Source organism: Marmota monax, unplaced genomic scaffold (assembly GCF_021218885.2).
Source record: "Marmota monax isolate L192 unplaced genomic scaffold, Marmota_monax_Labrador192_F-V1.1 WCK01_AAM20220418_F8-fsc00052, whole genome shotgun sequence".
NCBI lineage: Eukaryota > Metazoa > Chordata > Mammalia > Rodentia > Sciuridae > Marmota > Marmota monax.
This window is the reverse complement of record NW_026693473.1, coordinates 8,428,857-8,444,125: the sequence shown is the minus strand read 5'-3', so window position 1 is coordinate 8,444,125 and position 15,269 is coordinate 8,428,857. Positions and strand designations below refer to the sequence as shown.

The window sequence follows — 15,269 nt, the reverse complement described above, 5'->3', positions numbered from 1 at the left end:
AATTGAAACTGGGAACACAGAGCTAGGAAGCACCGAAGTTACTTTACTCCCAGACACTGTAGCGGACTAGCTTATGAGACCCAGCTGTTAGATTTTCAGAAATTTTACAAGCTTACTGTTAAACATATGATTTATTTAAAATAAAATTATTTAAATGTACAAATAAGTTATATTTTAAATATTAAACACAAAAGTAATAAATATTGAAAACTCAGCACTTCCAAATTCTTTTCTGGGATCTAATTAAAATAATAGAAACATAAAGCAAATGTGACTAATAGAAAATGCAAATGAAATCACAGATTTAAAGCTGAATTGCCCAGAACTCCTCTGCCCTACCCCACACTCCCAAACAAAATGAGACAACAAAACCAAAGTTTATTAACAAATTTACAACAAAGGTAGATGAGAAAAGTATCCTCATGGATCCCAATATACAAGCAGATATGTACAAGCTATTAGCTAAAACCACCTATGATATGAGCTTCTGTATAGGAGAAACAACAGGAGAAGCCCCCAAATCAACCAGTACTTACTAGAGATGCAGTAGAATAATTTGAGAACATCAGTGAGGATTTTTGCACAGTCTACATTTTGAATACAGTGCATCTGCAAATAGATATGAAGGGGCTGGAGCAGTCTGGGTCCCATAGCACAATTAACCAGCTATAGCTCCCTATGTGTGTGTGTATGCATATATATTTCTCCAGAGTTCTGCCCACTGACAGGGGCCTGGGTTCAGTGCCAACCCAATAGCAATGAAGATACCTAACATCCAGACCTTGCCTTCTAAATATTATTCCCCACTAAAATTACCAAGACTTTTTGGACAAATGGCTGGTTTCAGGGCTCAGGCATAGTTTATTTTGTAATATCTTATGCCAGAAAGCAAGGAAGTACTCAAATAATGAGCCATCAAAAGGACTCAAAATTGGGGCTGGGGTTGTGGCTCAAGTGGTAGAGTGCTTGCCTAGCATAGGTGAGGCACTGGGTTCGATTCTCAGCACCACAAAAAAATTAAAAATGAAGATATTCTAAAAACAAAGACAAAAAATAAAACCTCAGAACTTCCACTGTCCAAATCAGGAACAATTTCAGCATCAAATTGGACTTAAATAAATTAGGAATCATGAGTTCTTATCAATGTGAATTAATTAATTGAAAGTTTGATGAGACCAAAGAAATGTATATGTTTCAGGAATGTATTTACAAAAAGAAAAATTATTTTCTAGTAGAAAAAGTTGGCAAACATAACCTTCATCAAGTAATCACATACAATATAAGTGATCAAAGTTAGTAATGGGACAAATCAGAATTATTTACCACCTGATAGGGTGCATTGGGGAAGAATATAACATCTCTTCTGTTATATTTCTGCCAAAATTGTATAACCACAATGTAATCATTTAGAAACATCAGAAAAACCCCAATTGAGAGAGATCCTATTAAAATAATTGACCTGTAATCCTCGTCAATATCAAGATCACAAAGTCAGGGAAAACTTGACACTATTCCAACTGAAAGACTTAAAAGATACAGCAACTAAAAGCAATACATGAATTTGAACTAGAGCCTTCTAATATAAAGGACATTATTGGTGAAACTTTATTGGGTTGTTAATGTTACTTTCCCAATTGTGATGTTTTTGTAGAAGTATTCAGGATGATGAAACATCAGAGAAACAAGTTACTCTCAAATGGTTCAGGAAAATGAAGTTTGTGATTGCTTCAATCTCTAAAAAATATATTAATTTAAAAAGTTGGAAATTGCAGATATGAAATTTGGCAGATTATTCAGTATGTACATAATAGAAGTACAATAAAAAAATAATAGTTCAGAACAACACAACCTATAAACAGAACTTTTTTAATTAAAAATTTCAATACCTATCAGAAGCACATTTCATGTATTCAAGATGATAACCAGTATTGAGAAATACTACAAAAACATTTAAAGAAAAAAAGACTGTGGAATTCTGTCTTTACTCCTTAGGAAAAACTCCCTTAAGCCCCTTTGGTAGTACCAAAGAATTTGAACCTGGGTCCTTGCACAAGCTAGGCAAATGCTCTACTACTGTTACATTCTCCCCACCCCCATACCGCCAATAAAGCCCTTTTAAAAGGAAGAAAAGTATTGTCAGCAGTATTTCATCAGAAGGCAATTATAGGACATAATGAAGAAACATGAAGAGTCAAACACAGTCAAACGTACTTTCACCTATAAAGGCTGTATTCAAACACATCAACAAAAAATTGGGATGATATTGTTTGTATAAATATTTGCTGAGGAAAGAAACAACCGTCAACATTCAAAACGATGAGAAGAGATACTGTTGTGAGGAATGGTGTTGGCATTAAGATGGATATAAGGAAGAGAGTATGGAACATGAAAAGGCTTTAATTGCTGACAATTTGAATAAAATACAGTTATCAGAAAAATGGGAGAGTTTGAAGATGATATGAAAATGGAATAAGCTTTCTGGTAGTTTTAAAGTTTTTAACTAGATATAAGAGAATAATATTTCATATCAGATCTGAGAAGATTGCTTATAGTAGGTGACCAAAGACAAACAAGTAAAGGTATAGTTAGCTTAGTGGTTGAGCCCTTTCCCAGCATGATGAAGGCCCTGGGTTTGATAGCTTGATATCAGCACCACAAAAAGAAAAAGGACAAATCTACTACTATTTTTTTCATTCTTTCTCATTGTCTTATCTCTCCTGCTTCTTTCTAACAAATCAACCAACCATACAGTGAGACTGTATTCCTATTACTACTATTTCATGACAAACTTCCCTTGAAACTTAATGGATCAAAACAACCATCCTAAGAATTCTGTATGTTTAGAATTTAGGCCGAGTGCAGTGGCTCACACCTGTAATCTTAGTGTCTTGGGAACCTGAGGCAGGAGGATTGCAAATTCAAAGGCAGCCTCAGCAACTTAGTAAGGTCCAGAGCAACTCAGAAAGACCCTGTCTCTAAATAAAATATAAAAAGGGCCGGGGATGTGGCTCAGTTGTTAAGCACCCCTGGGTTCAATCTGTGGTACAAAAAAAAATACAGTTTAGGCAGGACTGGAAGGTTTTTCTATTCCTTGCATAATCAGCTGAGCTCATTTCATGGAATATAAAATTCAAAGAGTGGATGAGCTGCTTTAGCTGCTTTGGAGGATCCAGGGTGACCTCACTCCCATTATCTTGTGCCTTAGTTATACCTGGCTAGAAGTTTGGACTCAGAGAACCATCATCTGATCTGCAGTATGGTTATTATAGAGTAGTAGGGCCTGTTACATAGTGTCTGGCTTCCCCTCGGCATCCTGGCCTGTTTTAATCAAACCTTGAAAATTACACAAGATCATCAGGACTTCTTGGTTATAAGCAAGTCAGAAAAAAGCCCAAATTCAAACAGAGGGGAATTAGACTCCACCTTTTGTTGGGGAAATGAAAGTTACATTGTATAAGAGCATGTGGAAGCACTTTTGGAAAATATAATCTGCCACAGTTATTTTGTAAAGGTTCTACACACACACACACACGTAACCCAAATCATAAGAATAAAACTGGGATAAACACCAAAAGTTAACTCAAGTATTAAAACAATTTTCAGGTTTACTAATGAAGCAAACAAAAAGATTATGTAGTGGTTTTTAAAAAGTGAGAAACATCTGACTATATGGCTATTCTTATTATTTCGTGGGGAAGAAACAAAGGAGAAATCTATAAGTTTACCATTTAAAAAGAAGATGATGAGGCTGGGAGTGAACTTAGTGGTAGGACTTCTGCCTACCTTTTGCAAAGTCCTAGGTTCAACCCCAGTAAAGAAGCAAGGAAGTTTTCATGTATTCATACACATAATTATATATTATATACATATATAATAAAATAAAGATGAATGTTTTACAGGGATGTGTGTATATGCTTATATTGTTAAAAATGGAGGAATAAGCTTTTCTTTACATATTTACTTATCAGGAACAGGACAGAATAGGATGAGTAAAGGATAGAGGCTGAACTTCATTTTTTTAAAATATTTTTTTAATTGTCAGTAGACCTTTATTTTATATATATGTGGTGCTGAGAATCAAACCCAGGGCTTCACACAATCTAGGCAAACATTCTACCACTGAGCCACAACCCCAGCCCTGGACATCCTTTTTAATATTCTTCTTGCTGTAAGATTTGACTTTTGACTTATTTCACTTACTTACAAAAACAAAAAATTTAAAAAGCAGCCCCTAAAAATTGAAGTTTAAAGTAAAAAGAAACAAATGAACCTAATGTGTATCCATTTGGCAGCCTTAACACCCAAGGAAGAATTATTCCAAGTGACTAAAACAGTAATTCAGCCAGGCATGGTGTTTCTGTCTATAATTTCAGCTACTCAGAAGGCTGATCACAAGTCCAGGTCCAGCCTGGGCAACTTTGTATGACTTTGTCTCAAAATTAAAAATAAAAATGGCAGGGGATGTAGCTCAATGATTGTGAGCTTCTGCAGAGGAGAGAGGGGGTGGAACTCAAAACATATCTCCCATGGCCTATATACCTATCTGTAAATCTTAGCTGTGTCAACATATAATAAAGAAGATTTGTCATGATAGTTACATAGTAATGTGAGTTTTTTAATAATTGGTTGCCTCAGTTAATCATAATATCCATTAAAAAACATGATATGACAATGATGAAAGGAAGAGTGACCCAGCAGTATTTATTCTTACTCTGTCTTCTTAAGCTATACAACTCACAAGCAAATTGTTTGTTCTAAGACTAGGTTTATAAGAAAATCAAGTTTGATATAACATTGATTTAAAAGAAAAGACATAAATGTGTACAACTTTGTAATTGCAATAATTTTTTTTAAAGTGCTACAAGTTTTTGTTAAAGATTGAGTAGTTCTTAATGTATAATATAGTTTAAAGTAGTCCATTTTCAAAATTATTCTTTTATATAAAAATGTGTTAAATAAAAATATTTAGGAATGTTATTTCAGATTTTTTTGCATCTTATTTTGACATTTGATAACTTACGAATTATTAGTTAAAATTTATCAGTTTGTTAAAGCACATTTTTATTATTGATCTGCATAAGTTCTGCATAAGAATATAAGGTTAACTGTTAAAGGTTAGTAATCAAAGCATCTAGTTCATTAATATAGCTTTTTTAAGACAAATTAGAATAAATTCTGGTTTTTAACATATGCACTTAATTTAGACAGTAAGGTAAGATTGATAGTGCTGTTTGATTCATGGAATTGCATTAACTGATTAAATATTATATGAATGTAGAAAAATTCTAAGGCAATTTAATTTCTGACACATTAAGAAGCTCATAATTTTTTAAGTTTTCATGTTGAACAAAATCTTATGCATTTTACTGTTTTAAATTCTAACCACATTTAATCTATTTTGAAACAGCTTAAACATTTAGCAGTTTATCTTTAGGTAACTTATTTTTTTGAGACTATAAAATAAAATTATTTCTCTTTTCCTTCCTTCAGAGTACAGTCGTTTTGAAGCTAAAATACATGACTTACGGGAGCAGATGATGAATAGTAGTATTAGTTCAGGGTCAGGTTCTCTACGAACTAGCCAGAAGCGATCCCTCTATGTCAGGTAAATGTTTTACTTCTAATTATAGCAATCTTTAATTATCTATGCATGCAAATTCTTTCGGTATTTTCCACTGACTTAAGTTTTACTATAAAAAAATATATTACAAGTTAGTGAAATGTTTTTTAATGATTGATTTTCTGACAGTGTATCTATGAAGAGTTAGAATATTATAATTTCATTAGTGAAAGTTATGTAACCCTTTGAATAATCATGATAAAGACAAGATAAATGTGAACTTGGAAGTATTTTTAGATTGGTGTTTTAGGAATGCAAACCTGACATATTATACCACACTTAGATTTACTTGTATCATTTATAATAGGATATATTCCATTTGAGTAACTTATAAATTACCTTGGCAGTTTCTTTAAAAGTAAAGAGAGCAAATAAAAATAATAAGTGCTGGGGGCAGTAGTACAAGCTTGTTATCCCAGCTATTGGGGAAATGGGACAGGAGAATCACAAGTTTGAGACCAGCCTCTATAACTTAGAACCTGTCCCAAAATTTAAAGGGCTATGTTTTGTTTTGTTTTGTCTTTGGGGAAGGGGGAGTTAGTTCAGTGGTAAAGCACCCCTGGTGATTTATGAAATACTTAAACAAAAAGAAAAACATTTTGTACACTTGTTTGGAGTACCTTTATTTATTTTTTATACCAAGGATTGAACCCAGGGGCACTTAACCACCATGCCATACCCCCAGACATTTTTAACTTTTTAGTTTGAGACAGGGTCTCACTAAGTTGCTGAAGCTGACTTTTAATTTGTGATCCTCCTGCCTAGCCTCCTGAGCTGCTGGAATTATAGGTGTGCGCCACCACACCTGGCCATCTTTATTAATTTTTTAAAGATATAACACTCTAATTTTAAAGTTCGTATGTTATCAAAAAGCCTTATAATGAAAAGTAATAGTCATCTCCTACCAGCCTCTAGTTTCATCCTCTTTAAACAGTTATCTTCCATTTTCAAAGCAAACTCCCTTGCCTTTACCTCTTAATTTCTAAATAACATGTATATATTACTGTTTTCTACTTTAAACATTATGGACTTACTGCCGCTGTGTTCCCCTACCACACCATTCATTCTGCCTCTTATTATGTGACCCACACATAATCCCTATCACTGTCAATAAAATTAATAGTATTGAGAGCCATGTGTCTAAATAAGCCTCTACAGTTTTTCACAACATGTGGACACTTAAATGGTCTTAAATCAGATGGAGTTTCTTCCCATTTTTGTGCTCCAGTAGTTACTCTGTAGACTGGCTGTACATTCTCAAAAAGGACTTCCCTTTGCCATTACCCTGTTCCCTTTGCCTCTTTACTGTATCAGGATATGTTGCTTGCGTGTCACATTTTCTTCTTAGTTTTCTTTTGTTTTCCTAAAGTGATTCTCTAGTAAATTCCTGAGAAAAGACTGGGTGGGAGGTATTTATTCATTTTTTTTTTTTTTTTGAGTCTTAGCATGTCTGAAAGTGACTCTCTTCTGCTTTCTCAATTAGAATTTAGTGGGGAGGGGTAATATCCTGTTCTATTTTTCAAGGGTTCCTTCTTGTTATCTGATTTTTTGTCATTTTTTTATTTCATAAACGTGATAACTAATGTTTTTCTGAGGTTTTATATTTCAAGTATTCTCTGTGTTTTTATTTTATAGTTAGTTTATTTTCTTTAGTTTTTTATATGTGAGGTGTTCTTTAACTATTCAGTGATCCTTGTTTTCCATTCTTAACAGAGAATGAAACTAGAGGGTTTAACTAGAAGATAATGGAAGAGGAATAAATTGGCTCTTTCACGCTCCTCTTCTGCCTCATGTCATTCTTGTCTTTTGTGTCATTCAGTAACTCTAAAGAATACTTAATCTCCTGCCAGCAATATAAACCAGATTGCTAGAATTTTCTTTTTCAGTATATGGATTTCCCGTTCATTCACTTGTTTTCAATCTAACTTCTTCCTACACCCCTCCAAGTTCCACAGCACCTAGCTTCTCAGACTCAAGTTTCTCTAAGATTAAACCTCTGGTCTTCTATAGGACTAGAAATGGGAAAAGGGGCCTGGAAGATCTAATGGCTATATAAAGTTTCCACCTTCTGTTTTCAGTAGTATAACTTATCCCTGCTTACCTGGATACTGTACACCTCTAATTTTTGAGCACGTGTAAAGTCTTATGGAATAAATCTTGTTTCAGTATCCCTTTCTTCAGGTACCCTAGTTATAGCTTCTCTTAGTCTGCTAAGCATAGGTATCATCCAAAAATATTATTAAAATCTCTTTTCTCCTATTGTCCTCTTTTGTATTTTTATTTTTCATTGTCATTATAATGAGTTTCAAGATGGAAAGGAAATAAACAAATGTAGGCAGTCTGCCACAGTTAAGCAGAGGTTCATGGTTCTTTACTTTCAAAAAATAAAAACAAGGCTATGAAAGATCATAGTTGATGCCTTTTTATAAATCTCTGAAACAAACTAAACCATTATAATGTTTCAACCCAATAAGTCCAAAGTTTTCAGTTCTGTAAATATTTCAACAAAGTTAGAACAGGTTCATTAAAACATATTGGAAATCATAATATAGAGCTCATATAGCCTTTATATTTTTTCATATATGTATATGTCCCACATCTGAGACAGTGGGACAACATGTGATAAAACTAAAGCAACAACAACAACAATAGCAAAAAGGATCAAGACAATTAATAAACACTGTATTCAAAACAGTGGTTTCAAAACTTTATAATAATGATATAAAACTTTATAATGATGATTAACTCTTGATCCAAGGGAAGAAGGATCAGAGAGAGAATATATAGGTAAGTAAATTATTGATAATGGTCAAAGTGTTCATTATACTCTTACAATTAATAACTCATGTATTCCATGCATTTATTATTTTAATGAATCAAATATGACAAAAGATAGTGCTAACAGAATAGAAATTGCGGATGATTTCTTTTGACCATTTATTCATCAGTAATATACTTCTATTTTGTGATTCAAAAGTTTAATTTTTTACTAAAATGTTGAGATAATATTTTCCCTTTTCTGAATGTCTTTTGACTTTGTTCTGTTGAGGTACTTTATTTTTTATTTTATAATATGTTGATTTGTATCCTCATCTTCTAAATATTTTCTTACATGTTAAGTAAGCCATCCCACTTAATTTCCACATACTTCTCTGAGACCATTAGCCTTGAAAGGAAAGATCACATTTGAAAAACATGAATTGCCAGTTCATTCATTAACTCCATCATGTAACTCCATCTCTCATCAGATTTTCCTTCAGGAGAAAAGTTTCTAAAAATTGAGTAGCATGGAAGGCTGTGGATATGGCTCAGTGTTAGAATGTTTGCCTCGAATATGCAAAGCCCTGGTTTCATTGTCTAGCATCACAGAAGAATTAAAAAAAAGTTGGGTAGAATGAAAAAAGAGTAGGGATTTGTATCCTCATTTGTGATTATCAAATTGGAATAAAAGAATAAATAAATAGTATTTAAAATGTAATTATTGGAATTCTTTCTTATTCTCTTTATTTGTTCATTTTTTTGTCAGTTTTAGCAGTACTCAGGATTGAACCTAGGACATGTACGCTACCACTAAGCTACAACCTCAGCCCTTTCTTGTACTCTAAAGAGAATTTATTTGAATTTAAAAATTAAATTTGTTTATATATTGTACACAAATTAACCAAGTGACAGCTCATAATATTTTTATCAAAATTTTCAATATTCATTTGTATTTTTCATTCTTGTTTTGTGAACAAATGGAAGAAGGAATGATTAATGGAATAATCACGATTTTGATTTAGTCTTTCAGTTCACAACTATTGGATCAAATTTATCAGGGAATTTGTTTTCAGGTGTCTAGTTAAAGTAAACAGAAGAGTATCTCTTAATGTTTACTTTCTATTTATTATTTTAGAACAACTCTCTAGATTTGTCTCTATTTTGGAATTCAGTATGGGTTGTCATTGGATTTTACTTACAGCATTTTTTGGTTTGGGTATTGGTTTCTTTTGGTTTGGTTTGGTTATGAAATGGAGTCTCACTACATTTTCCAGACTGGCCCCAAACTCCTGGGCTCAAGCAATTCCCCTGCCTCAGCCTCCCAAATAGATGTGTCAACACACTCAAAAGCATTTTTTAAATTTCTTGTACACATTTTACCAAATTTGATCTAATCCTCAGAACAACCCTACAAAATATTATTAGCCCTGTTTGATAGATAAGAAAAGCCTCAGGAGAATCAAATAAACTGCCCAAAGTAAAAGCAAACACAGAAACTACAATATAACTCCAATAAGTAGAGGACATACCAGTCAAGCCCTCAAGTCTGATTCCAAAGCACCTGCTAATTCATCTATACCAGCACTGTCCAAAAGAAACATAATATGAGCCACGTATATTGGTTTTAATTTTCTGAAAGTCACATTTTAAAAAAAAAACAAACTATTTCTCATACATTATTGAAAGAAATAGGTAATATATCTAAACTATTTCCATAACAAGTTGATTTGATACTTGTTTTGTCTCATTTTCTTGTGCATATAGTACAATATTGATCTTGGCATTATCTTGCCTACCATAGTATAATACTAGTTTAATTATCCAAGTTATATATACTTTGAGAATCCTATATTTACTTAAAATTGATTAATACCACAATAATAAATAATTATGGGCTTTTCTTCTTCTGAATCTAGAGCCCTTTTTGATTATGACAAGACTAAAGACAGTGGCCTTCCCAGTCAGGGACTGAACTTCAAATTTGGAGATATCCTCCATGTTATTAATGCTTCTGATGATGAGTGGTGGCAAGCCAGACAGGTTACACCAGATGGTGAAAGTGATGAAGTTGGAGTGATTCCCAGTAAACGCAGGTAAATTTGTTTGTTTGTTTGTTTTACCACTTGAAAGTAGGGCATAAATAGCATAAAAAATTGCTGTTTCTTTACATTTCTTTTACTGTATAATATGGATGGACCTAGAAGACATTATGCTAAGTGAAATTAACTAGACACGTGAAGACAAATATTGGATAATCTCATTTGTATATGAAATCTTAAATAGCAAACTCAGACATTAGAGTGGTGGTCACTAGGGGTTAGGGGAACAAGGAATGTGAAGATGTTGGTCAAGAGACACAAAGAGCAAATACCAGAAATCTTATGTATATGATGGCAAGCCACAGGTAACAATACTGTACTGTATTCTTGAATTTTGCTCAGTAGGTAGATCCCAAGTGCATTTTACCATCATCAACAATCCAAAAAAGATAACTAAGTAATAGATTTTTTAATTAGCTTAACTGTAATGATTATTTTACAATGTTTGCCTGTCAAATCAAATTGTGTGCCTTAAATATGCATAATTAGATTTTAAAAACACCAAGACAACTGAATAAATTTCTTTTATTGAAGTGTTGATTTTATACTTTGTTTTCCAGTATTGTGCTTCACAACTATTTAATTTTATTCACATTGAATTGTAACCAGTGGCATAATTAGAAGATATGATGCCCCCAAACAGATCTCTTTAAAGTTCCTCCTGGTTGCTAAAAAAATAAATAACTCTTGTGTCACTATGCCATGTGTCTATACCAGTAAAAGGAGACAGAATTAAAAGTGTCTGTAGTTTTCCTATGTTAAGTGGTAATAGGACTTACATTTTTTAAGCTTTTGATTGTGTACATTGCCTCCTTTAGATTAAATAGAAATATTTAGTGGGATACTTCACTTCTCCTTTTTCTTGATTAACTTAGACCTGTTGGTACTGTCTTTGCTCTTTATGTTTAACCATTCATTTTTGTGATTCATTAATGCATGTTTACCATCTAGTGGCAAAAGTGATTATATACAAATGTCTTTAGTATGATCCATAATTGGGGAGGCGGGCCTAGAGAAGAATGGACAAACTTTGGATTGGGCAGGAGGGAGTGAGGGGAGGGGAGGGGGTGTGGGGGTGAGAAGGATGGTGGAATGCCATGAACATTATTACTCTCTCTATATATATATGTATGATTGTATGAATGGTGTGACTCTGCGTCATGTACAGCCAGAGAAATGAGAGGTTGTGATCCATTTGTGTACAATAAATTGAAATGCATTCTGCTGTCACGTATAACTATTTAGAACAAATTAAAAAAAAAAAAAGTATGATCCCAGTTTAGAGTACCTTATAAGGTCTCTGAAATGTTGACTGTCTGTACTTTTATAAGCAAAGTATTAAAATGGCAACTTATAATTCCTCCAAGATAGTTTTAAGATAGCCAGCAAAAATAATAATGTCTGTTATAGTTAGTTAATTGATTTGAGATAAAGCTTATGATGTAATAAACATACTTTTGCGGGGCTGGGGTTGTGACTCAGCAGTGGAGCACTCACCTAGCACATGCCGGGTGCTGGGTTCTGTCCTCAGCACCAATAAAAATAAATAAAGGTATTGTTTCAAACTAAAACAAAAACAAAATATTTTTTTAAAGAACATGCTTTTTCTTATTGAGTTGGATTTATATTTTGTTGGAATCACTGTAATTGGTAAATATACAAATTATTTATAAACCATCTATAAACCTCTTTCTATATTTTATACAAAAAAGTAGTATTAATCTGTTCTTGTGGTGCTGGGGATAAAACTTTGGGCATCATGCATACTAGGCAAGTGCTCTATCACTGAGCTACACTCATCCCTAGCCCAAGAATAGTATTATTAAAGTATTTAATTTAAAGTAATTGATCTTTAATTTAATTATTAAAGATTTTTTAATTGTGGTTTTAGGGTTGGTTTATAACTTATTGGGTAGATCTACATACTTAGCAATATCCATCTATGTGCAATCTTATGTTTGATGGCAAATTCTCTTTTAGCAATGCAGCCCCTTAATGTAACGTTTTCCCAAAATAGAATATATTCTGCTTAAAATTCAAAAATGCCTCCTCCCTACATTCTTGAGTCAGTAGAAACCTCACATCTTAAATATCAAGGTCAGAGTTCCTAAAAATTTTCTTATCCCTTGGAACCTCATATCTCACAAAGGCTCTCCATGTACCTGCAGCCAATGTTTGATGAAAAGAGAATTAAGAATTACTGTAAGAGATATATCTTGAGACCCTACCAGTCCCCAAATTCATGAGTAGCATTACAGAATATAATTTTTCTCCCGTAAAATACAGTATGAAACTACAACTAACTAGGCTATTTCATTCATGAATATATTCTAAACTTGTTTTTCCTTAAATTGAACTGTCTCCTACTTAGACTTCTTTACTTCTAAGAATTATAATTACTTCAATTCTTGACTTTCTTTCAGGGAAAGAAATCTTTCTTTCAGAGAAAGAAAACCTGAAAAATTGCTAAATTCAGTAAAGAAATAAACACCTTTTAAGTCACTCAACTATTTACTGAACAAGCAATAGTTAAGAAACAAAGCCATTTTGAATGGTAAATGCTTACCAACTAAATGGTAATTTTGTTGTGCCTTCAGCAAATACTTAGATATTATAAATTATGCATGTCATGGCCCCTCAAGATTGCTCTGGAATAGTAAAGAACATAAGTTATAAGTCTATGAATGCCAAGACTCTGCTCTACCTGTGGTAAAACTATATAGCTAGATATATTTATTCATATGCTATTTGGGTAGGTTTTTCTGCAGTATGCTTGCATAATTGCGTGTTAAAAATCTAAGGATTTATAAAAACATACTTTAATCAAACTTTGCAAGATTATATTGATGTTAGAATCTACAATAAATTTTGGTTTACACTTATAATTTGCTTGCATATTTTTGAAGAGCTAACACTTTAACAAGGTTCAAAGTTCTATAAGCTATTTAGGTTCCCTCTAAACCTATTTCACCTTACAGGAATAAGGAGAGTTACCAGTTCTTCTATATCCCTCAAAAAATACTGTAAAACTTATGTTTTACACTCTAACTAGCTACTTTATATATATATATGCACATATACATCACTGAAATTAAGCTTAATTTTTATGTTTCTCGCTTATTTTTCTAAGTTTCAGAAAAGTAAGTACAAAAAATTGCAAGAATAGTACAGTGAACATCCACACACCAAATGTTAAGTTTTGCCACATTTGCTTTCTCAGTCTTAATTTGTAGCATTGGTGTCCTACGCTAATAGTTTTTTCATCTTTTATTGGTACATTACAATTATACTTAATAGTGGAATTCACTGTGATATAATCATACATGCACATAACATATTTCTTTAAAAGACTAAACCAGCTGGGCACATGGTACATCCTGTAATCCCAATGACATGGGAGGCTGAGGCAGAAGGATCACAAGTTCAAAGCCAACCTGGGCAGCGAAAAGACCCTATTCCAAAATAAAAATGGCCAAGGATGTAGCTCAGTGGTAAAGCATCCCTGTATCATAAAAGAAAGAAAAGGAAGCAAGGAAAGAAGGAGAAAGAAAACCTGAAAAATTGCTAAATTCAGTAATGTTGCCTCATAATATTTTAAATATAATTATGAAATTTAGTGCATGTGTAAGTTTACACATATACACTTTATTTTGGTATTCCATAAGTGTGTTGTATTTTATTAAATGAGCTCAATATTTCATTTTTCTGCAATTCTAATTAATTTTGGTATGTAAACCTATATGACTCCTAGAGATTTTAGCATATAAAAATATTCATTATAGAGCTATCAGATCTGTGATTTCTAGTAAGATTCCTAGATACATTTGGTTTACTTAAAAAAAATAACATTCTAGTTAAATGTAATGGGGCATACCTATAATGCCAGCTACTTTGGAAGGTGGAGGCAGGAGGATGGTAAGTTCCAAGCCAACCCGGGCAACGTGGAGAAGACCCTGTGTCTCAAAAAAAAAAAAACCCTGGGAGCCAGGATGTACCTCAATGATAGAGCCTGCTTAAGGCCCTAAATTCAATCCCTACCACCTAAATAAATAATCTTCTGTACTTTGACAGAGTTGAGAAGAAAGAAAGAGCCCGTTTAAAAACAGTAAAATTCAATTCTAAAACAAGAGGAGATAAAGGGGTGAGTATATGAAATCTCTTATTTTTGAAAATAAATGAGGACAGTATACTTTTTCATAATTATCATTTGAGCTAGATTGTTAAGAAAGATTTTGCCATAGAATTAACTATAAGCAGCTCTTTCCAGGTGCTTTACAGTAATAGTGAGCATTTATTAAAGTACCCATTTCACAGACATTTCCAAATAATTAAAACTACCATTTGATATATTCTTAGCAACATACTTTTGATCAGGGTTATTTTTATAAATGAAATGGATTATATTATCACTACTAATAGTGAAAGCTAGTTTAATATTGACTCCTCTATACTATAGGTGCCTTCAAAATATCAACTGTTAAGAAGTTTACAAGTTCTTGCAAGTGAATTCATGAAAATCTCCTTGTTCTCTGAACCGCCGTCATTGTAGAAATAATTTCTCAATAGAATTCATATTTTAAATGTTGGAATCAACATGAATATTTATTTGGAGGGAATAATGAAAGTGAGTCAAAGAAGTTTTGCAGATAGAAAAGAAATGCATCAATTTTTACATATATAAAGATATGTAAATATATTTACATATTTAAGATATATAAAAACATATTTACATATCTTTAGATATATATATTTACATATAGATATGTGTTTTTCATTTTTATACTGTGCTT

The 15,269-nt window shown here is 32.6% G+C and overlaps 1 protein-coding gene across 29 annotated transcripts in view; it reads left to right on the top strand.

Annotated features, from left to right (window-relative positions):
- Dlg1 (discs large MAGUK scaffold protein 1) overlaps positions 1-15,269 on the top strand; it is a 271,999-nt gene that overhangs the window by 216,973 nt on the left and 39,757 nt on the right. For all 29 annotated transcript variants that reach the window (XM_058583549.1, XM_058583552.1, XM_058583560.1 and 26 more), the window contains 3 exons: positions 5,491-5,605; positions 10,297-10,473; positions 14,551-14,620. In XM_058583549.1, the coding sequence (XP_058439532.1) occupies positions 5,491-5,605; positions 10,297-10,473; positions 14,551-14,620 (362 nt within the window). The remainder of the gene's footprint in view (positions 1-5,490; positions 5,606-10,296; positions 10,474-14,550; positions 14,621-15,269) is intronic.